This window comes from Tachypleus tridentatus, chromosome 6, assembly GCF_004210375.1.
Source record: "Tachypleus tridentatus isolate NWPU-2018 chromosome 6, ASM421037v1, whole genome shotgun sequence".
Lineage (NCBI taxonomy): Eukaryota > Metazoa > Arthropoda > Merostomata > Xiphosura > Limulidae > Tachypleus > Tachypleus tridentatus.
The window spans coordinates 141,941,390-141,965,305 of record NC_134830.1 but is presented as its reverse complement, the minus strand read 5'-3'; the positions used below and the strand labels follow the sequence as shown (position 1 = coordinate 141,965,305).

Here is a 23,916-nt window from a genome sequence, read left to right as displayed (position 1 = left end):
ATCACTTGGGAAGATAACTTACAGAAAAACAGAGCCTAAAACATTTTATTTTTTTATAAAACGCTAACTAGCAACTTAGCTGTCAATACGGTATACTCATTTTCATTGTCTTAATTACACGTTCATTAGTTTGAAACTAAGCATGTCTGCTTTTTTCATACCATAATCAATGAAGTAAAACATTTAAATATTTTAGCAGTTAATCACAATTTTAATCTACTCATTTTCTCCAGAGGTTTAAAAGAAATGTATATATTTTATTTCCAAAAACATGATCCGTTTAAAACTGATCTAAAATATAAATAATGGATGAGTTATAATATTGTTTAATCTTTATTATCTTGTTTGTTTGTTTTTGAAATTCGCACAAAGCTACTCGAGGGCTATCTGTGCTAGCCGTCCCTAATTTAGCAGTGTAAGACTAGAGGGAAGGCAGCTAGTCATCACCACCCACCGCCAACTCTTCAGCTACTCTTTTACCAACGAATAGTGGGATTGACCGTAACATTATAACGCCCCCACGGCTGAAAGGACGAGCATGTTTGGCGCGACGGGGATGCGAACCCGCGACCCTCAGATCACGAGTCGCACGTCTTAACACGCTTGGCCATGCCGGGCCCTCTTTATTATGTTGTTATTTTCTGTGGCTGTTTTAAAACGTAAAATGAAATTAATGTTTTCGCTACGTTATTTTTATAGTATTTTAATTTATTAGAAATACCTGGTTCGATGTTATTTGAAAATAAAAACGCTTATATTATACATTCACGAGTTACAATGCGCCAGAGAACTTCTGACGTCATATATTTACATCCCTTGCGTCACCAAAATGACAGCCAAGTGATGAGAAAAGAATAACATGAAAACTACTGTCAACAAAGCGAAGAAGTGACAAGTGGAGTCTACGAATTACAAAACAAAATTGGAAAAACTCTAATTTTCTGTGAAGTCAGGTAAGCATGAAGATGTAATAAATAATTTAAATAAAAGAAGTAATTCTACCGAAAATATAAAGTGGTGTAGGTTGTAACTGTAACTTGTAAGATAATTGCAAAAGCGCAATATGCTTAGGCCTTTTTTTTTTCACGAGTTTCAATGTGTAGCGTACGTCTCCCACTGAGCAGGTATGATAATAGTTCAGCGGTAGTATATTGCATTTATAAAGGTAAGGCTCTTTCTTGAAAGTGTAACCACTAGCTTCTCTTATAGTGATAAAATTACTAACGGAAAGAATTGCAAAGTTTGTATGTCTTTATAACTTAATGTACAAACTGACACAAAATCAAGCACTGGTGTACATTTGTGATAAGCACGTGACTAAAAAGTAAATGGTTAGTTATTTTCATTTAGTAGTTTTATTATCCAAACATAGAAACTTAAAAATTTAGAACCCTAGAAGCGTTACAAGTTTTAAATCAGAAAAAAAAAAAAAATGTTGAACTATCTTTCTGTGCTTGAATTTTGAAGAATATGATGCATATGTGTATACCCCTGTAAGTGCAATGATAATTTATGCTAGTGTTGTTTAATATTATAATTCTTAAAAATGAGAAGTATTTCATAACCAAATTAGAAATTAAGTTAAAACTGCAAAACATAATGAAGACTAATGTTAACATTATGCCTATTATCCCTATTATATTCATCTACAGGTTTAAAGTAAAAATTAACATGTTTCTTCAAAATCAAAAGGGAGTTTTAAGTTATAGATGTCAGTGTACCAAGACATTTCTTTTTATTTGTTCGATATTTGTTAATCAATTTCTTTCTTTTTTAAAGTTTGAAATTAAAAGTATATCGTGGAGGTCCTAAAATGTGTATAACTTTTAGGGGAATGTTTTTGGTTAACAATATAAAAACAACATAATGATATATTGAAAATATATCTAATATTTTTTATTTTTTGTAATAAACAGTACAGAGCAGTATAATTATAAGGTGTTATCATTTCTAGGAAATCATACCAATATCTTTCATAAGTTAAACTTTTGAAGATTGTATACCAAGCTGAGAAGACGTCATCCACATGCTTGTAAGATCCTTAGCCATTGTTATAACCTTATTGTTAAATAAACTTAGGAAACAAGAAAGTTGTTGTGAATGGAACTGACAAATTATAAAAATTCCTATGAGGAAAAAATGTAACAGTTGTTTGTTTTCTTACGATAAAGAGCAAGCCGGAGTGTTTCATGTGATAACCTTTTAACTGTCAGTTTTGTAATTCCACTTAATAAAGAGATTTTTTTAATCCTTAAATGGTGGCCATTATCAATTGATGCTGCTACAGACAACATTTCCGCTGTTTAAGGGTTAAGGATATGAAAAGTAAAATTTTTATATTTTGACGTGATACTTTAGTTTCTAAGTTTTCTTCTACATTTACTTGTTTAGTTTTTCACTTTATATGAAAGATTATAAGTATTTCCAGAAATAAACTAGTTGTGTTGTGTTATTGTCACCATTACCACTAGGGTATTCCAAACCAAAGCTTCTAAAATCCAAAACAGCTTATAAATCTTTAAAAAATACACATTTATTTTCATGTTGCAGATCTTTTAAGTGATAATAGAGCATGATTATTCAGTATAGTTTAGTTTTAATATTAAGTGTGTGTTTATTTGTACACTTTAAAGGTTATGGTCATGTTCTCTTAGGGCTAACACACTAGGGTTTAGATATAATCTGATATGTGGAGTTGTCTCTTTAAAAAAAAAAGTTAGGTAATCCTATCAAATTAGTGTATAATGATAATATAAAGGAAATATTTATGACTTGTAATGATGTTCATAAGATCACACCTATATAAAAGTAATTCATTATATGTATACATTTTATTATGTATGGACCATATTTAAAAGAATTAAAACTTAGGAAACTGTAGTTAATTTTATAGACATTGAATATATTAGGTTTGTTGGATAATAGCCTTGAAAATATAATATTTTCTTTACTGTAATTTTTTTTTTTTGTATCTCTGCAGGTGGCATCCTCCTTTACTAGTTCTCAAAAAGTAGGCAAGATACTTCATGGCAGAAAATAGGTAACTTTTTTTTATCAGGTAATTGTTTCTATATGGAAGGAATGATAATTTTCTATACTTTGGAAAAAAATCTGTACTGATGTTAGGAGAGTGGGAGGTTTCATTTTATGGTTAAACATCTAACATTAATACAGCCATTGCTGTCTGTAATTCTCTTTGAAAATATTTTTGCAAGGCATTTGCATAAGAATAATAACCAAAAAATTTAGAAAGTATGTTTATTCTCAAAGAAAAACTATTTATAAGAGTATAGCTGGTTGATTAGTTGGCTACCTATGTGAATTTATTATATCTATTAATGTAATGTGAAATATCAGTTAATGTTGCAAAAAATAATCAACTAATCAAAATTAATGTTTTCGATTATTACCATTTTTAAACATTCCAACTGTCTAAGTGTTGTGAAAATGATAAATTAGTTGAAAATAATTGATTAATGAGATCACTGATTAATTGATTATCAAATTCCATTAACTGCCCAACTCTGTACAGGAAGGAATCTGAGAAAGTGTTTGATGAATACTTGGGGGATTAGGGCTGGATTTGGTTATTAGTGTTCCATTTGTTGATGGAAGTAGGGAGTTGTGACATCTTGATAACCAAAAGGCCTCTTGATGTCCTGTAATTCATGATTTATTCCATCATTATGATGTACATGAAAATTGACTTTGAAAAGAATGTTTATTAATTTTTACATTTTCTGTCATAAATTAATAACTTAAGTGACATGAATAGCTACGTAAACATTTCATATTCTTGTTTGAGAAAGAATAAAAACTGTAGTGCAGATGAAAAATGACCCACTTCATGATTGTTTGAATACAGAATAAGTAAAAAAATAAATATTTTCTGTTGTTGTAACTGCACGAGGAAATAACTGTCATGGGTTTTTATTTTAACATAAATATTGAACTGCTGTTGTGAATTTTAGGATTCTTTGTCGTATCCATATCATTATTATTTATTGTTGTACTTGTTTTGTTTTGTTTTTGCAGCTAATTGTTTTAAAATGTGCCCTCAGTCAGATGTAACTACAAAGATCCCATAGCTTTTAGTAATAAAAAAGATACAGTAAACAGAAAAAAAACTAGTCAGAAGTCTTATTCTGTTTACTGTGTTTTCTACTGACAGCTATTAATAGTTTAGTTGAAAATTACTTATGTAAAAAGTGTAAGGAATCATGAAATTATAACTCAAAAAGTGGTTATATTTGTTGGTAAAATAACCACCATTAAGACACTTTCAAGAAATAGGAAATCCAATTCAGAAAAATAACAGGAGATTGACTGAGTTCAGTGGCTTTCTTTATATCTTTTTAAATAAAAGATTTTTAAACAGGGGGAGTTTACTGGAGTCATTAAAATCTCCCTTTTGAAATAAGGAGGTATTTTTTTTAATATCAAGGAAGGTGTATTTTAGTTTACTTCATCTATAATAGAGAAAAAAACATAACAAACAAACAGTCAAATTGATGAGAATGAATTTTGTAATATTAGGTCCACTGATTCCTTGTAGAGAAGCTTAAACACACAAGTAAAACATACGTTTGGGAAATATTATGTAGAGAATAAATCAAACACAGATGGTAAACACATTCAGGGGTACAAATGAAACACCTTTTTATTCATGGTTATTAGTTTACAATCTGGCCAGTTTCTTTTTTGTTTCAACTTGAATTCACATCTGGGGATGGGAGGGGTTTCCTGTTTTTATATCAACATGGCATGGCTGGCATTGTGGAGAGAAGGCTTAGGGATCATTGTCCATTCACTTTGGATATTATGTCCCCTTCTCCTACTTTCATGTTCTAAAATGATATAAAAAAGCTATGACAAATAAAAAATTAAAACAAGATACAGTTAAAGTTAATTATAACAAGTAACTCGTATCTAAAGGCTTCCTATGCTTTAATACCAATAGTAAAAAAAATATGGAAAAGCTACATCTGTGTGAATATTTCATAATAATTCATTGTCATATGACTTAATAATTAATGTCCAATGACGTGTAATAGTAGTGAAGATGGATTAAGTGGTCTCGGTTACCTTTTACAGAACATACCTCCCCCTCTTCCTGAATAAGTGGGTGCCACTGAGACTGTTGCAAAGGGTAAGAAGAGTTTCATATAGCATCCACATCCAGTAAAGATAAAGAATTCTGATTTACTGTTAGGTAAAAATGTTAAATTGTGTAATACGAAATCTAATAATGTTTATGTTAGCTCTTTCACATACCACCTTTAGAAAAACAAACTATCTTGTACCAGTTTGTACATGCATCTGTGTCACTAGTTGAGTTAGGCTTAGTCACCATAGGGAGTACCTTAAGGTAGGGGCAAATTGGTGGAAGCTCCTTGCTGTTGTTATTCACAATCTTTAAGCAAAAGGATTAATGTACGTTTCTAACCTTTCAACACCTGATAACAAAAACATTATGCTATGTGCAGAACACTGGCATGAAAATTTATAAAAATAACAGGAAATATATTTCATTAAAGATATATTGTAAACTAGCTGTGGGAGGATGAAATTCATAATTATTTCAACCATTACAACTTTTAAAGTGCACAGTCAAATCAATGTCTGTTTACATTTAGTATTATAGAACTATCACATTTGTTAGTCTTAACTAGGGTAGGGTCACAAGGTCTATATGTTCACATTCAGTTTATCTGGTCACTGTTGTTACAAATCTCCCTATTCTCTCATGAAGAAACAAGAAAGGTTAGAGGGTTTCATATTTTTATCCAGGACTGTCTGTCATAACATTAGTTGGATTAATATCTCTGACCCATACCTGACAAATTTCTCGAATTGGCTAAAAAAGTCGTCAGTTGTTTCTTTCTTCCCACAGTCCCATATGTGAGCACAAACAAAACAACAGTCAATTTCTTGAACCGAAATATTTTGCTGTTCCCTTTTTTATCTGCTAAACCTAAGCTTCCATGATGTTTTATCACAGAAGATTTCTGTAAACTTCAAACGGATACAATTTATAGCAAAAACCTTTTATGAACAAAAAGAACGTCTAAAAATTATAAATCACTTCTGAGATCTGTTTTATTTATACGTGTTTTTGAAACTGAATTACAATCTCACGTGTACTTCTATGGTGCTTCAAGTAGCAAGTTTCTTAAGATTCTACAAATTACTGCTTAAAACACTTCATTTACCCATTAATGAGAATAAATATTAAAGCGTCGTATACCGGCCATTTTTAGTCTTTAACCCTAGCTGTTTTCAAAGCTTAGCTTCTTTGGTAATTGTTCAAATCATGTGATGTTATAAAAGGTGGTTAACACAAGAATAAAACTACTGAAAAAGAAGGAAAATGACGTAGAAGATAAAACACGAATCACTGTATTTTAAAATGACAGTAGTTTTTTTAGCATTTGTAAGTCTGTGATTTGGATGGGGAGAAAAATTATTAATGCTGACAAATTCATTGTTTTCAGTCGCTAAGAGTAATTAATTCAAATGAGAAAAAAAACTACTCGTTTTTATTTTTGTTTGTTTAACTGTTGTCTTCAGTATTGCTGTATGTGTTAACCTTACTGATATTTCACCTACTACACGCAAAATACGTTCTATCAAAAGGCCCTGATAATTTAATCTGCAAGCGTTGGATGGTACACGTAACACTGCACCAGGCTGGCTTATTATAACGTCAGCAATTGTCATTATTATTTTTACTATCTGCGACGGGAGTATATGTACTTTTACCATTTATTCAACACTGGTCGGTTTTTGTAAGTTACAAAAAGTAAAATGCTCATTCAAGTCTATTTAACGATCAGTTAGGCCTCTATGTTGCAAATAGTTTTCAGTTTTAACATCCACACATAAAACAGTTAGTCTGTTGTATAATATCGAATAATGAATTAAACGAAATGTTATCATTCACCAACCTAAATTAACTTATATTACTATATTATTATATGGCGAAGCAGAACGAGTTCAAAACCCCATAGATAACGAAAGTGTCCTATTTTCCCATCTACAGGTACTACTTGCATAAACTTCGCATAACTGAAATGAGAGGCCTAACTTCACAAATAAATGTAACTGTTTGTTTTGAATTACGTGCAAAGCTACACGAGGGCCGTCTGCGCTAACCGTCCCTAATTTAGCAGTGTAAGACTAGAGGGAAGGTGGCCCGGCATGGCCAAGCGTGTTAAGGCGTGCGACTCGTTATCTGAGAGTCGCGGGTTTGCATCCCCGTCGCGCCAAACATGCTTGCCCTTTCAGCCGTGTGGGCGTTATAATGTGACGGTCAATCCCACTATTCGTTGGTAAAAGAGTGGCCCAAGAGTTGGCGGCGGGTGGTGATGACTAGTTGCCTTCCCTCTAGTCTTACACTGCTAAATTAGGGACGGCTAGCACAGATAGCCCTCGAGTAGCTTTGTGCGAAATTCAAAAACAAACAAACAAACTAGAGGGCAGGCAGTTAGTCATTACCATCCACCGCCAACTTTTGGGCTGCTCTTTTGCTAACGAACAGTGGGATTGAGCGTCACATTGTAACGCCCCACGGCTGAAAGGTCTAGCATGTTTGGTGCAACGGAGATTCGAGTGCCATAACCACTCGGCCATGCTGGGCCGGCCTCAACAGAAACTTCCTTCGTTACTGTTTTCTCATACTTTCAGTACTTCGTTGAAAAAAAAAAATGTTATTTACAGTGCTGGACTAATTAATTGACAGTTTCATTAGTCAGTTAATAGTTTCATATTTTATGTCGTTCAAATCGTTTTGTAATCTTTAGTTTAAAGAAAATTTTGTCTAATATTAAAATACGCGTTTTACATGACATTAAAAACTTGCCAAGAAAAAACCAATACGTAAGTCTAAACTGAAAGCATAACCTACAAAAATAGTACAGCCCCTGTATTTTGATAAAACTAACCGTACCTAATTCTTAGAGCTGTATTTGTCAATAAGTGTTGTATACGGTATATTTTAATGTACAAGCGGCCTAGTTAACTAAAGTGTGTCCAACGTTGCAATACTTAGTTGTAGGAGAGTGTAATTGTCAAAAGTGTACCCTAGGTTTTTATTCGTATTGCGTTTCTTCATGAAATTACATATTTGTTTTCTTTCTCACTATTCAGTCGTTGGACATTTTCGTTGTAAATAACATTTATAAACTGAGCTGTTTATAAACACATTTTGAATATTTTTCTTTGGTTTTTCTTCGAACAGTGTTTAATGCATATATAGAAATCTTTAAATAACTTATTTTTGTTTTTTATTTATTAAGGAAAATAGTTTGTTATATTGAGGCTTACAATTTGGTTTAGGAATTTTTAGTGTAAATAATTAGTTCAAACAAAGGATTAAATAACAAAAGAAACTGGTTTTGGTGTACGCCTACAGTGTCTATTATACAAGCTATTGCCGTTTAAGGTAATAACTTTTGACACGTGTTTCAGTCAGGTTAGAGCTTAAGTTTTTATCTCTCAGAATTCAGTAACTTGGTAATTCGGCCTTCAGTTTTGCATGATATTTCTGTGGCAATACGTTGTGCATTGTGGAAGGTACCAAATTCCTCTTCGGTTTGTTTGGAATAGGGCCCCGGTATGGCCACGTGGTTAGGGAGGGCACTTGAATCGCGGGTCGTGGGTTCGAATTCCCGTCCCACCAATCATACTCGCCCTTTAAGCTGCGGGGGCATTAAAATTTGACCCACTAATCCCACTATTTGTTGGTAAAAGTGCAGCTCAAGAGTTAGCAGTGAATGGTGATAATTAAATATCTTCTTTCGCTGTTAAAGGCCCGGCATAGCCACGTGGTTAAGGCACTCGACTCGTAATCCGAGGGTCGCGGGTTTGAATCCTCGTCACACCAAACATGCTCGCCCTTTCAGCCATGCGGGTATTATAACGTGATAATCAATCCCATTATTCGTTGGTAAAAGAGTAGCCCAAGAGATGGCGGTGGGTGGTGATGACTAGCTGCCTTCCATCTAGTCTTACATTGCTAAATTAGGGACGGCTAGCACAGATAGTTGCGCGAAATTCAAAACAAACAAATTGTTTTGGACATTGGCGAAAAACTATTAAAGGGATATATGTGTTTGGTTTCTATAATTATAAACTGATAGCGGAAGGGCAGTTAGTCAACGATACTAACCACCAACTCTTTGGCTGTTCTAGTCGAATAGTGGGATATGACCGCCGCTCTTGTAATGCACATACAGCTTCAAAATGCGAAACATAATTATGCGCCAGTGAGACATGAACACTGGACCTTTTGATTCACAACCAGCATTCTTGGTTTAAACCATGTTTCTTCCCCTGTCTCAATTATTTTCCATGTTGACAGACGCTGGCATACGATTAACCTTCAATTTGTGCTTCTTAGAACAAAAGAAAAGATCTGCACGTGCATGATTAACTGTATTCCACCCCCACCCTCAAATATATTATCTTCTTTCTTTTCACTTTATTAAAATCACTATAAAGGTCAGTCCGTGTAAGAAATAAAGACAAATATTAATTTCTGTTCCACTTTGTTTTTGTTTTCCTTTTAAGTTTTGTTTATAAAATGGGCTCACTGCTTGCTTTGTGGTAACCCCCTCTCCCAGATTGGAGTTCATTAACCCGTCCTTTAGCATTCTACGCTTAACATAAAGCAATTATTTTCCAACGAATTCCGTGTAAAATATATTTCTAAATTTTTTAGGTTGGAATTTCTGAAATCCTGGTGAGAGTGACGTTCACTTAGTCAAAATGAATGTTTCGGGTGCGGTGATGGGTATTTAGTAACCACTTTAGTCAATGTGGGTGTGTAGACATGCACACCCGTCTCTTTTGCAGAAATCAATATATTTCCTATGGTAGCCTACCTAGCGTGGAGTTCGCTACTTCGAAGTATGTGATATTTACCGTGGAAGAGATCCTTCTAAGTGGTTCAATGTACGCTCAAATAACAGGAAATTACGAAACAGACGCATTTAAGCGGTTAATAATAATAATAAAAAAAAGTTATATAACATTCTGTTTCATGGTTATTCGAACTTAAAATAAAGCGAAGTACATCTATAAAACCTGGCCAAATGCACAAATTAGTGTAAGAATTTTGGTACTAGTTAAAAGTCCGTCGAGTAGAAAATGATATATATATATATATATATATATATAAAACTTCGAACTGTGTAGCTTTTTCTATAAGTAACAACAAATCAGAATGAGGGTTATGGATAAATAGTAGCATAAGATATTGTACAGGGTGTTCGAAAAGTCACTGTGCAGTTTTGTAATCATATTGTATTCAGTCTATTTCAAGCCAACAACTGATAGTTGTATTTAGAAACAAAATAAGGATCCATGCCTATATTGATGCCAACGGGTGTCACTTTCAACATTGTTTATAATTGTCATTCATATTTACCTCCTGTATTCTATATTGAAACATGTCTGTTAATAAATATATAAGTGCCCAGTGACTTTCCGAACACCCTGTATATAATCCCTTAGTTGAAGACTGGTTCGCCTCCCCAAGTGCAACGTTTTTAGTGTTGTTGTTTTTTATCTCGCTAATAAATATAACATTTCTTTTCTATGCCTGCATTATAAGCTAATTAAAAATAAGTGTTTTCTGAAAGCTGGGCCCGCCCGATTCTTTGGGCTACAAATCATGAATGAATAGTATTTGGTGAACAAATAGTTCATGTGTATGAAATTGACGACGCGCTTTCGACTGCTTTCCGTCTCTATTTAATAAAAGTCTTAAGAGTTAGGCTTAGGAAATCCAAGCCGTTCATGGTATTAGCTAGAATATTAATTATTTTCGTTTCACTTTATTAAAAGATTTAAAAATCTGTTTTCTCAAGACAGATGTTAAACTCGCAAGACTAAACGAACGACTAACCTAACCGTAGAGATTTAGATAAATTTGATTTTAGTCTGGTTGTTAACGTGCGAGACTGTGGATCCGAAGGTGTACCAAATATTCTCGCCCTTTCAGTCGTGGGGTTGTTATAATGTTCTGGTAGACCCCACTATTCGTTGACAAAAGAGTAGCCCAAGAGTTGGCGGTGGGTGAGTGGTTATGACTAGCTGCGTTCCCTCTAGTTTTGCGATGTTAAATTGGGAATGTCTAGCGCAGATACACCTTGTGTAACTTTGCGCGTCATTCGAAACAAAACAAACCGAAGGTCGATAGCTCGTGTCCCGTTGCTGCAATATAAAAACAAAATGGATTTCCATATTTTGGGTGCTTTATGAATATTACGGACAAAGTTACATTATTGGATTAGAGTAATCTAAATGTTGACGGTTGGTACTATTGGCTAGTTGCTTTCCCTGTCATTTCATTGTGAGGGGTCCTCGAAAGAAATTAAACAGGTCAACTCTTAACTCAGATGTTATTTTCTTGAAAACCATTTGTTACATTTTTTTAATCGATAATTCCCCAATCTTATATATAAAAAAAAACAACAACAACAAAATAAACTGATCTAAATGGATTTAAATCTCGACTTTTGGGCCTTTCTCGTAGTGCAGTTTTAGACCGCTAGCAACGCCATGGAGGTTTTGGTTTCGGTTACAAAAAAGTGGATGTTTAATATAAACTGAAAAAAACAACAACTCAATTTTAAGCAGGTATTTTTGTTTTCAAATAAACATTTAATGGTGACAACTATTTCATATTTATTTATTTCTTCTTTTTTTTTTTTCCGGGACCAAACTGACACTTTTTACAGTTTTTTTTCTTCTAAACCATAAACTATTAGGGAATCCTCTAACCAGTAAATCAATAAATCTACGAACAATCTGAAGTGTTACTAGTTTAGAAAAATATATTTGAAAACCGATTTCGTTGTGTGGATCTCTATCGGTAAATTGGGATTAATGTAAGGAAAACGAGTTGTTAAAACACACCAAAGTGTCACTGTAGAGCTGTTCCACACATTCCAGTTTCCACTTTGAGACTGTCTATAGCGACACCTTGAATGTGGAATATAAAATATAGAGAGTCCTCAGAGTGTTTGTGTTCGCCTTTATAGCACCAAGCCCACCTCAAGTGGTCAGTATAACGTGTTGACGTCACTGTATATCCTGAAGGAATTTCTCATCACCTCATATAAACATTTCGTTTGTGGTGTACAGGTATGAACTCCGTTCCTGATCACCTTAACATTTTCTTGGTGGTGTCCCCCACCAGCGGTGTCTTTGGATATACAACGCTAACATCAAGGGTTCAGTTTTCCTCGGTGGACACAATAGATAGCCCAGTGTGGCTTTGCTGTAAGAAAACGCACACACTTAGTGATGCACAGATGTGAAATCCGTTCCTGAGGTTTATGTATTGAGATAATTTTGTACTATCCATAATTATAATAAATTCCAGATAAATGGATGTAACCCATAGTTACTTGGCAATAAGTTCAAGGATTTTTCTTGCTGAAATTGTGGGCTTGGCCCCTGCTGCAGTGCGGCACTAACAAGAAGAAGAATTAATGTGATCAATCAGATATATTACATACACTCGCCGTTATTTTTCATGATTGGATGTATTGGGACCAGATAACGTCAAATTTCATCTTCGAAAACTCGAGGAAAGCCCTTTTAAGATCTACAATGATCAACGATGCGGATCATTTTTTGTAGTGTAATGAGGAGGTTGTCATGGACAACCTTAATGTGTCCATGAAATTTGGTAATCCGATCACACTTTACAGTTATAAACCTAAAACTGCGAAAATGCCCAATCTCTCCGTTCTAAACAAAAACTCAAAAGTGATTCGGAACGAATTTTTGAGAGGACTGTCTCATACTGACTACCCATCTAGTGCAAAGTTTTCGTGTACGTACAGTCATGTGAAAAAGTTAGGACACCCTATGAAAGCCTGTGTATTTTTGTAACATTTTTGGATATATAGATATTTAATCTCAATTTTAACAACACTGAAAGATTGTAGGAATATAACTAAACAATTAAACTGAAGAAAAGACTTTTCAAGGTCTTCTGTAAATGTAATTCTACAAAAATGCATATTCTAACTGAGGAAAAAGCTAGGATACCCCCACATTTATTCCCACTTAAAATGGCTCAACTCACACACAGGTGTATCACACCAGGTGCACATGATTAGAAGATCGTTACTCAGCATTTTTAATGAGGCTTGCCCTATTTAAACCTCAGACATTTAGTTTGGTGTGCTCCTGACTGTTGAAGTGAGAGTGAGCACCATGGTGAGAGCAAAAGAGCTGTCTGAGGCCTTCAGAAAGAAAATTGTAGCAGCTTATGAGTCTGGTAAGGGATTTTAAAAAGATCTCAAAAGATTTTGAAATGAACCATTCCACTGTCCGGAAAATAGTCAACAAGTGGAGGGCTTTCAAAACAACTGCCAACATATCTAGGTATGGTCGACCAAGCAAGTTCACCCCGAGAGAAGACAGCAAGATGCTAAAAGAGGTCTCCAAAAAACCTAAAATGTCATCACGGGACCTACAGCAGGCTCTGGCTACTGTTGATGTGAAAGTGCATGCTTCTACAATCACAAAGAGACTGCACAGTAACTTGCATGGGAGATGTGCAAGGAGGAAACCTTTGCTCTCTAACAGAAACATCAAGTCTGGACTGAAGTTTGCCAGAGAGAATGTAGACAAAGACCAGGACTTCTAAATAATGTTCTTTGGACAGATGAGTCCAAAATTGAATTATTTGGACACCAGCACAGAGGACATGTTTGGTATAAACCAAATACAGCATTCCAGGAAAAGAACCTCATACCAACTGTGAAGCATGGAGGTGGAAGTGTCATGGTTTGGGGCTGCTTTGCTGCAGCAGGACCTGGACAGCTCACAATCATAGAATCCACCATGAATTCTACTGTGTATCAGAGGGTGCTTGAGGATCATGTGAGTCCATCTGTAAGAAAATTAAAGCTGAAGTGGAACTGGACCCTACAACACGACAATGACCCAAAACATACCAGTAAATCCACCAAGAACTGGCTGAAAACTAAAAAATAGAGAGTTATAAAATGACAGAGTCAAAGCCTAGATCTTAATCTCATTGAAATGCTGTGGAGTGACTTGAAACGGGTCGTACATGCATGAAACTCCACAAACATCTCACAGCTGAAATAACTCTGCATTGAGGAGTAGGGCAAACTTTCGTCAGACCAATGTCAGAGACTGGTAGATGGCTACAGAAGCATCTCACTGCAGTTATTTCAGCCAAAGGGGGTAACACTAGCTATTAGGGGGTAGAGTGTCCTAACTTTTCTCAGTTAAAATATGCATTTGTGTAGAATTACATTTACAGAAGATCTTGAAAAGTCTTTTCTTCAGTTTTAATTGTTTAGTTATATTCCTATAATCTCTCAGTATTGTTAAAATTGAGATTAAATATCTATATATCCAAAAATCTTACACAAATACACAGGCTTTCATCGGGTGTTCTAACTTTTTCACATGACTGTCGGTCTGTTTGTTTTTGAATTTCGCGTAAAGCTTCACGACGGCTATCTGCGCTAACCATCTCTAATTTACCTGTGTAAGACTAGAGGGAAGGCAGCTAGTCATCACCACTCACCACTAACTCTTGGAATACTCTTTCACCAACGAATAGTGGGATTGACCGTCATTTAAAATGCCTCCACGGTTGAAAGAGCGAACATGTTTGGTATGACGGGGACTTGAAACTGTGACCCTTGGATTAGAAGTCGAACGTCTTAACCACCTGGCCATGCCGGGCCTGCTTATGTTCGTTCGTTTTCGAAATACGCTCATAAACACACACACATACATACGGATACGATTTCAATAAACTCGCCCTCTTCCAGTGAAGGTAAAAACGTAGCAGAAGGCTTGACAGTGGTTGCTTGGAGGTCATTCTTATGACAGACAAATTGTCCACAGTAATAAATGTTCCACAAACTATTAGAAAGTGACCTTTGCATCTGTCTTTAAGAGGTGTTAGAGGAAGACAAAAGCGCCATTGTCTCGAGCCTCAAATTTAGTCACCTGTTATATTTTTGCATGCGTTAAGTTTGTGGCTTTTTGTCAGGACTTGCATGGTTGGAAGGATCTCGGGGCGTAGAGGCTAGTTTTGGCCACAGAAGATTACGTGTAATGTTTAACACTTGGGCTCGTGACTTCCTGAAAACAATTTTGCCAATTCTTATCCCCTGGTGGACAGGTTAAATTTGTGGCTTTAACGGCATCCACCGTTAAGTTTGTGGCATTTTGTCAGGACTTGCATGGTTGGAAGGATCTCGGGGCGTAGAGGCTAGTTTTGGCCACAGAAGATTACGTGTAATGTTTAACACAGACTTCCTGAAAACAAGATTACGTGTAATGTTTAACACTTGGGCTCGTGACTTCCTGAAAACAATTTTGCCAATTCTTATCCCCTGGTGGACAGGTTAAATTACACTTTTTCACGTCCATTAATAAAAAAGTAAAATCGAAGGAGAATCGAACCTCTGATTTTCGCGTTGTAAATCCGTAGACTTACCGCTGTACTAGTGGGGGGCCTTTTGATGTCACGACAGTACAAATTTCAACGCTAGGCGTCCACTGTGTGACGTCATTTTAGTGTCCACTGACTGATTTGCAGACAACACAATAATGGATTGTGGTGCGGGTGGTTAAAACAGGTGATTTCTCCAAGCGGCCTTTGGCCTCCTATCCAGCAAATAACAAACATACTGAAAATAAAAAAGTTACTTCTTCGTTGTGTTTTTCGCGAATTGACAGGCCATTAAGTTTAAACTCCCAAGGACAGGTTAGGTAAGAAAACGTAACATAGGGAACACTGTAGTTCGATCTATCTTTCTAGGGTTATTCTCCAAGTAAAATTTAAATGGGTCGTGCATAATGACAAACAGTATGAATCAAACTCGTATTCAGGTGGAGAGAAACTGATAAGAACAGGAAATATTAATAAAAAAAAAGGCTGAAAACCAGGACTTCTGTTAACTCTGGTTGCACAATCTTCTGGAACAACACTGTAAGCAACACGTAAACATTTCTTTCATTATGTGTGTGTACGTCCAATCATGTACATATAATAAAGAGTTAAATATTCTTCGTTGCTGTGTTTACAAGACATACGTAATACGAGAAGTTGTCTTAAAATTGTCCTTTTTTTAAAAAAAACTTTAAGGCGGTTTAAATAAGACTAGTCTGCTACACAGCGACACTCTTTCATATTTCTCTTCTGAAACGACACGCGGTTATCTGTATAAATTTACTTTCACAACATCCATTAAGCTGAGATTATTGTATCAGACTAATCTGTTCGAGATGGCTCGTGGCGACACGATGTATTTACGATCATTTCAAGTTACTACCTAATAAAAGACGCCCTTGTGTACGAGTCTGTCCTGAGCTAGTTTCTAAGAAGCCCGGATGTGTGTCAGCATATTAACCTTGAAGTACTGTTATGATGAAACGAAATTGCGATGAAAAGTAACAAGTGTACATAATTTTGAACCTATCAATAGCGCCATGATAGTCAAGTTTTTAAGTAACCATTATCATACGCTAAGTCATGGTGATATCATTTTAGTTTACGAGGTGTGGAAGCGACATCGACTTTGGAACGAACTGTATATATATTTTTAATAACTCGACCTAATGGTTAGCTTACCGGGCTGCGGATTGCAAGGTCTAAAATTTGAGCTACGTTAGCCATTTTGTCTGAACTTCGTGGTTACCTTACGTCACCGCGTTTTTAATTTTTTATTTATTTAGTTAATAAATTGATGCGCAGTTGAAATGTCAGACATCAATTTTTGTACAGACCTGATGGTTATAACACTTAACTCGAAATCCACGGATTGTAGATCGAAACACATGCTTGTTCGTCCAGCTGTGGGGGTGTTATAACCTGATAGTCAGTCCTACTATTCGTTGGTGATAAGTGATGTTGACTAGCTGCTTTCTCTCTAGTCTAATACTTGTAAATTTAGGGACGGCTAACATAGATAGCCCTCAGCAGCTTTTTGCGATATTAAACTAAAAAAACATTTTACGCAAATTACCGACGATAAAATCACTTAAAATCTTATAACTGTAAAAAATAGTAGCACACTTTATAAAAGGGAACTGTCGATATTACTATATGCGATTAAAAATCAATTTTGGAAACCATATGTGTGTAGGGTAAAATAAAGCACAATTTTAATCCGGTGTGTGGAGGTTAAGGGTTTGTTTCTTCTGTTTGTTTTTTGAATTTTGCATAAAGCTACTCGAGGGCTATCTGTACTAGCCGTCCCTAATTTAGCAGTGTAAGACTAGAGGGAAGGCAGCTAGTCATCACTACCCACTGCCAACTCTTGGGCTACTCTTTTACCAACGAATAGTGGATTGGCCGTCAAATTATAACGCCTCCACGGCTGAAAGAGCGAGCATGTTTCGCGCGATGGGAATGCGAACCCGCGACCCTCAGATTACGAGTCGCACGCCTTAACACGCTTAGCCATGCCGGGTCTGAAGGTTAAGAGAACTTCGGTGCTAGCCCTACGTCGTACCGTCTGCCTCTTAATGAAATATACATTTCTCGCCCGTTCTAAAAAACAAAATCTAATCTATGTAATGATTTATTAGGTAATGTTATATGCGTTTATTGAGATAAACATAAGTTTGATTACATACTACTTAATCGGTGCTGCCCTATCATTGCCTCTACAAGTATGCGTTTTGAAGGTTCACATCACTCTCGTTATCCTTGGCATGGACCTTGGTCTATAAAATGAAAAAAAAAAGTTACATTACGAAACATTTTATTACGCTAGTATTTTTTTCGTTATAGTTGTGAGGACAAACATTTTATTACACCAGTATTTTCTTCTTTCAGATTGTGTGGACAAACACTTTATTACACCAGTATTTTCTTCGTAAAAAAGTTGTGTGTAAAAAAACAACTTTTACACCAATGTTTATTTCGTAAAAGTTGTGTGTAAAAAAACAACTATTACACCAATGTTTATTTCGTTAGGGTTGTGACGATTTTTATTTTATTAGTTGCTCCAAGGATGGACGAATCGCTATTGAAAAGTGGCTTTGTTGCTCACTCTTATGGGAAGATGACCACTGTCCTGCGGAGGGTGGGCACGGCAGAGGAGAACTTTTGTTTAAATATTGTCTTACCGCCCCCTCTTATCGGATTGTGTGATATTATTGACAGCACTTCCCTTCTAACTCACTGAAGTGGTTTTGGTTTGTTTGGAATTAAGCACAAAGCTACACAACGGGCTGTCTGTGCTCTACCCACCACGGATATCGAAACCTGGTTTCCAGCGGTATAAATCCACAGACATACTGGTGTGCCATTGGGGGGCCATTAAAGTGATTTCACCATCAGCTGTTACCACACGTTCTTAAGGTTTGTTTACTTCACATTGTAGATCAGTTGAACAGTAGTTCTGCACCCGTGCACATTGGCCCCTCCTACATATTACCAATGACCGACATTTGAGTTGTACCTTGTTAAAGGGTACAATAATAATAATAAAACATTAAACGAAACGCTCGTGAGTAGAGAGACACTCGGTATTTGATAAGCCTCATCACATTTTCATCCAATTTTTCAGATCTTCTCCCAGAAACAGAGGATGGACGACAATGGACAATGAACAGCCTCATCAGGAGAACGTGAAATGTGTGGTTGTTGGAGATACGGCCGTGGGGAAAACACGTCTTATATGCGCTCGAGCTTGCAATGCACGCCTTACCTTAAGCCAGTTGATGACTCACCACATTCCAACAGTTTGGGCTATCGATCAGTATCGAATCTATAAAGAGGTAGGAGTACAATATATTCAGTGATAGCAGTGTTCCTATCGGTGCTCGTATTTTTCATTATAGTCCAGTCAATCCATATCTACCTTAACGAAAAACTGTTTCCTGTTGTATATAACGTATAGTGACAATCTTATTTGTAGTTTAATGCTTATAATGTTGGTGAATTAATACGTTGAATTATAAAACGGTTTTTTTCTCTCTCTGAGTTCATATACTTCTATTGCAAGATTTCCGCCCCTTCACCTGACTGAGACTTCATTGGACAACTGTTCATTGTTAACCAATGATGGTTCGTGTTTTAAGACTGAAAGGGCTCTTTTATAATATAGAGAGCGAAAAAAAATCCGTTTTATAATTTGACAACGTTCTTATTTCTCAGTACAATGATGTAGAGATAATTCAAATAATAATGCCGTATCCCTGACCGCCTCATGATCTCTGGTGTTGGCGCGAAAGGTCTCGTCGGCACTAGATATGGCATGTTATACAAAGTTTTTCAATACTTTCACTCATATTTTTTAGAATTACATCTGGAACAGATTTTCTAGCGTTAACAATGCGTTTGAAATACACAACGAAACTCGTTTGTCACATGTTATTGTTAATAGATTTGTTTATCAGTTGACCTTGTATTTCATGAAAGTAATGTTGTAAACAAGATTTCTCAATCTGTTGTTCATTGAGATTTGTTATCGGGTGATAGAATTTTTTTTTTTTTTTTCAGGTAACAGAATCTGTTTGTTTAGTGAAATTTGTTGTCAACATAATTTATTCATTGGTTAGTGAGGTTTGTTTACGGGTAGCAGAATGTTGTTTAGTGAGGTTTGTTGTCAAGTAACAGACTTTGTTCGTTGGTTAGTGAGGTTTTTTGTCAGGTAACAGAATGTTTGTTGTTTATTGAAGCTTGTTGTCAGGTGACAGAATGTTTATTGTTTAGTGAGGTTTGTTATCAAGTTACAGAATTTGTTCATTGTGTAGTAAGGTTTGTTTATAGGTAGCAGAATTTTTGTTGTTTAAGGAGGTTTTTTTTTTTTTTAGGTAACAGAATGTTTGTTGTTTTGTGAGGCTTGTTGTCAGGTAACAGAATTTGTTCATTGTTTAGTGAGTTACTTCCGTAAAACGATTATTCTAAAACGTTGAGATTTCAAAACTGTGTATTTTAAAAGTACCCTCATGTCATATAGCTGTTACAAAATGATTTTAAGTGTTAGTGTCGTTAACACTTTTCGGAATACGTGTTTATAGTTAGTAAGGCTGGTGTAGAAAATAATGTGTTTTTGTGTTTATCGTAATATTTGGGAGTGGTTAAATTATATTGAGCGTGTACGGCTCGCGTGTGCGTAACATCCGAGGTATATTTGAAACAAAATTTCAAGGTCGACTATGACGTCAGCGATGATTGAAAACTAAATCGTTGGTTGTCGCGGTTTCTTACTACAGTTTTAGTGGGTGTGTAAAGAGGTGTGTCAGCCTTCATCGTTATATTTCTGTTTAATGTATGTGGTTGTGATCACGTTTGTGAAGCTGACACAAGAGGTCCCATCACATATTTTACGTGGTTATTTCTTATTAGCTGTAGAGACACTTATTTGAATAAAGAAAGTGAATGGTAATATTTAACCATTACTAAAAAAAACATAAATATTTTTATTTTCGTAAAGCATTTCTAATTTCCTGTTTTTCCTTAACCATGCAGTTACGTATATTTACCCTTTTTTGATTTGTTGAGTATTAGCTTCACACTTGTTTAATTTATGTAAAATGAACCAGATTTCATAAACATTTTATCGATTTACCAGTATAATATCTGTTGAATTTGGTATACGTACGTGAAATGTAGATACTTGTTTATCTGTTAAGCCGTGTACTGCATTTTATGTCGCGAACTTACTTGCTAGACTTTAGTTATTTAAGTTTTTTTTTCATTGACAATTAAGGAGAAAATAATATTTTAAAATTTGTTTGTAGTAATTATTCAAACAAAGATGTTATTTTTATCCAGCGAGAGGGCATCTAAAAAAATGGCACAGAGATGAGTAAAATATTGTTCACTTGAGGAATCTCAATCAATGTTTTGAGAGTTAGCTTCCAGTTATGTATACTTACTCTGAAGTAAGTAAGTGTCAAGTCATGGAAAGCGTTGAAAAAGAAAATCATGGATTGGAATCGATAATCGTTGTTTAATATAGATTTACTCGTAGACATTTTTTTTACGTAGGTGATAAACGAACCGTAGGATTATTGGTTCAATGAATAATCAACTCTTGATTTTTTAGGCTTAGAAAAGTGTAGTCTAGGCCAGTGTTATGAGTTAGCTTTCGACTTTGTTTCTTGTTGCTTAGCAAGTGGTGTTTCCGTGACAGTTAGCTTGATTAATGACATGTGGAAACACTCTGAAAGTCCAAAAGTGTTGGTGTTATGAAAATGTTAAACTGCCATTGCTGTTGAAATTATATTACTTGCGTCAAAAATTTTTTACTTTTGAGAGTTATTGTTCTAAGCTGTTTTACTTAAGGACATAGTTTTAAAATTTTGGGAACAAACATTTGGGGCACTGTTGTTGTTAAGATGAATTATTTGATTGTTGTGAGTGAACTCCCTCCCCTCTTCCAGTAGCTCAACAGTAAATAAAGGGGTTTGAAATCCAGGTTACAATACTTGCACTGGGCAGCAAAGCATAGGCACCCCATTTTTTAGGACTGTTTCCAAACAAGTTAGGCCTAGTAATGATTTGTAAGATTTATGTGGCATTCCATATAAATGATGTGTACTTCAAAAGAAAATTAATTTTTATACTGAAATAAACAAATATACTTGATGGTGTCAATCAGAATATTATATATTCGTTTTATAGACTGGTTAACTAAAGAAAGGTTCTATTTAGGTGTTATTTTCATGGTTTATCTGTTTCCCAGTGTTGTTTTCTAGAACTTTGGTTTGTTGTTTTATCATGCATGTTTATTAGGTTTGGCATGGAAAGAAAGATTTTAGCAGCTTGTATGATTTGGTGATAGAATATTTGCAGAAAAGTTTCTGTAAAACTGAAGCATGTTCTCAAAGAAGCATGTTTAATATTTTGTGTGTATGTAACAAGAGCTGAAGTGGTAGACTGTGTATGTCACATAGTAATGGTCATTTAGTTTCTTTAACATAAACGTCATTATTGAAATAAAGATTTATTTGGTAAGTTTTATAATCATGCAATTTTCTGGTTACTTTTACCTCTCCCACCAGTTATTGGGCCAGTGTAGCTGGGGAAGTAGTATGCTGAATTGTGGATCTGTTGTTCTTGTTGTGTAACAAAAGACAACCAAAAAAGAGTAAATAAATTGTGCTCTGCACTTTGGGGTATTGGGTTTGTTATAAAACCAATTCTCAAATTACACTGTTCAGTCTGACAAGGGTAAGAGAACATAAAGTGGGTTTTGTTTACCAGCTACATTCCCTTTAGCTTATCATTTCAAAAAATATTGACTGCTAGTGCAAGTAAGCCTTGGGTAGCTTTGTTCTTGCTCGTGATTCAACAAACAATCCTCCATTTTTCTGATTTTTAGGTGGGTAAAACAATTATTAAAAGTAACTGTGTGTGTATTACTCAATGGACTTTTATGAAACATTTTTAGAACTAGTTCCTTTACAGTGAAAGTATGTTTCTACCTGATGAAGCCTGATCTTTCTATTGCTGGCACTGTCCCCTAGTGGTGAAGAATTGCAGAGCTCTACTCCTGACATAGAAATAGTCACTGTTTTGTTGTCAAGCACAAAGCTACATAACAGGCTATTTCTGCTGTGCCCACCACAGGTATCAAAATTAAGTTTCTGGCATTATAAATTTTCAGACTTCTTACTGAGCCACTAGAGGGGCTTTTGTCATTGAAAGAGCTCTCAAAGTTATAGGTTAAACATAATTTCTATATCAGTTATACATTTTTAATGAAATATGAAGCAACTTCTTCATTGGCATATTCATATGATATCTTTTTGACATAGATTTGCCATTAATATTGTCTCTTCACTATGCCACAATGTCAAATTTTTAATGAAATGTTAATTTTTAAATGCTAATGTTTTGTAATTCTACACAATTTGTCTAATTTTAAGCTCTTTAAATCTCAAATTGAAGAAAATGTCTTGAAAAAGACGTTTTGAAAGAATGTGTATATGTACAGTAAAAAAGCTATTTGCCATAGTATTTTTCTGACAGAGCACTATATGTAATAGTTTTAAAGACAATAATTTGAGTTTTGTTCTTGAACACTAACTTTTTGATTGTCTTAACACTTTACATCTAAGATCTGTGTCTTACATTAATTTCTAACAATAAACACTTATTTATATTAAAATATCATTCTTTTATTATTTTCTAAAGATTTGTTTTCCCATAATTTTGGTGTGGAGAATATTTTAAACATTTATCCATGTTTCCCAAAATATTAAAAAATAGACTTGAAAAAGAGAGTTGACGAAACATCTATTATAATATCATATGTACAAACATGTAAACGTATACAAGCATATATTGAAGTTGTGTGCTCTAGAACAAAAACTTAAAGGAATATTTTATGAACATTAGGACTAGATATATGTGTTTTTCATCTTACCAAATGTTATAAAAGAACAAAAACTTAATTATGAAATATGTATATATATATTATCACGCATAATATTTTGAGTTAATATTGTGTTTATCTTCATATCTTTCTGAAAATTGGTTTTAAGAATGATTCAGAGTATAAACAAAATTTGGTAGTTGATTGACTTTTGGGATTACACTGTTTTGGTTGTTGACAGATGAACTGTATGACAACGTAGAGTTTTAAATACTTCTTTAAGTGTACCATTATGTTTTCCTTAATTGAATGATGTATTTTTTCTACAGTCTGAGGAATTGCATGTGTAGGATATAAGTCTTGGATTAATAAATGGAATTGAACACTGAATCCTATAGTTTGTTTGTTGTAAGAACTAGAAAATATAGTAAGTAGTAGTACTATGAAACATGATGCATGGCTTAAGTGTGAAATACCTGTAGGAAAAACGGTACTTCCAATCTTGTTTATTGATTTAATTTCTGAGACACCATACATATTACTGTAGAATCTAAAAATTTTAAAG

General features: G+C 34.8%; 1 protein-coding gene across 9 annotated transcripts in view; it reads left to right on the top strand.

The window, feature by feature from the left end:
* The first annotated feature begins 796 nt into the window (after window positions 1–796).
* Window positions 797–23,916, top strand: part of LOC143253886 (rho-related BTB domain-containing protein 1-like) — a 47,915-nt gene continuing 24,795 nt past the window's right edge. For 2 of the 9 annotated variants that reach the window (XM_076508407.1, XM_076508406.1), the window contains exons 1-2: window positions 16,472–16,604; window positions 18,591–18,801. In XM_076508407.1, the coding sequence (XP_076364522.1) occupies window positions 16,504–16,604; window positions 18,591–18,801 (312 nt within the window). In that variant the 5' untranslated portion in view covers window positions 16,472–16,503. The other 7 variants (XM_076508409.1, XM_076508413.1, XM_076508410.1 and 4 more) reach the window with 7 other exon arrangements.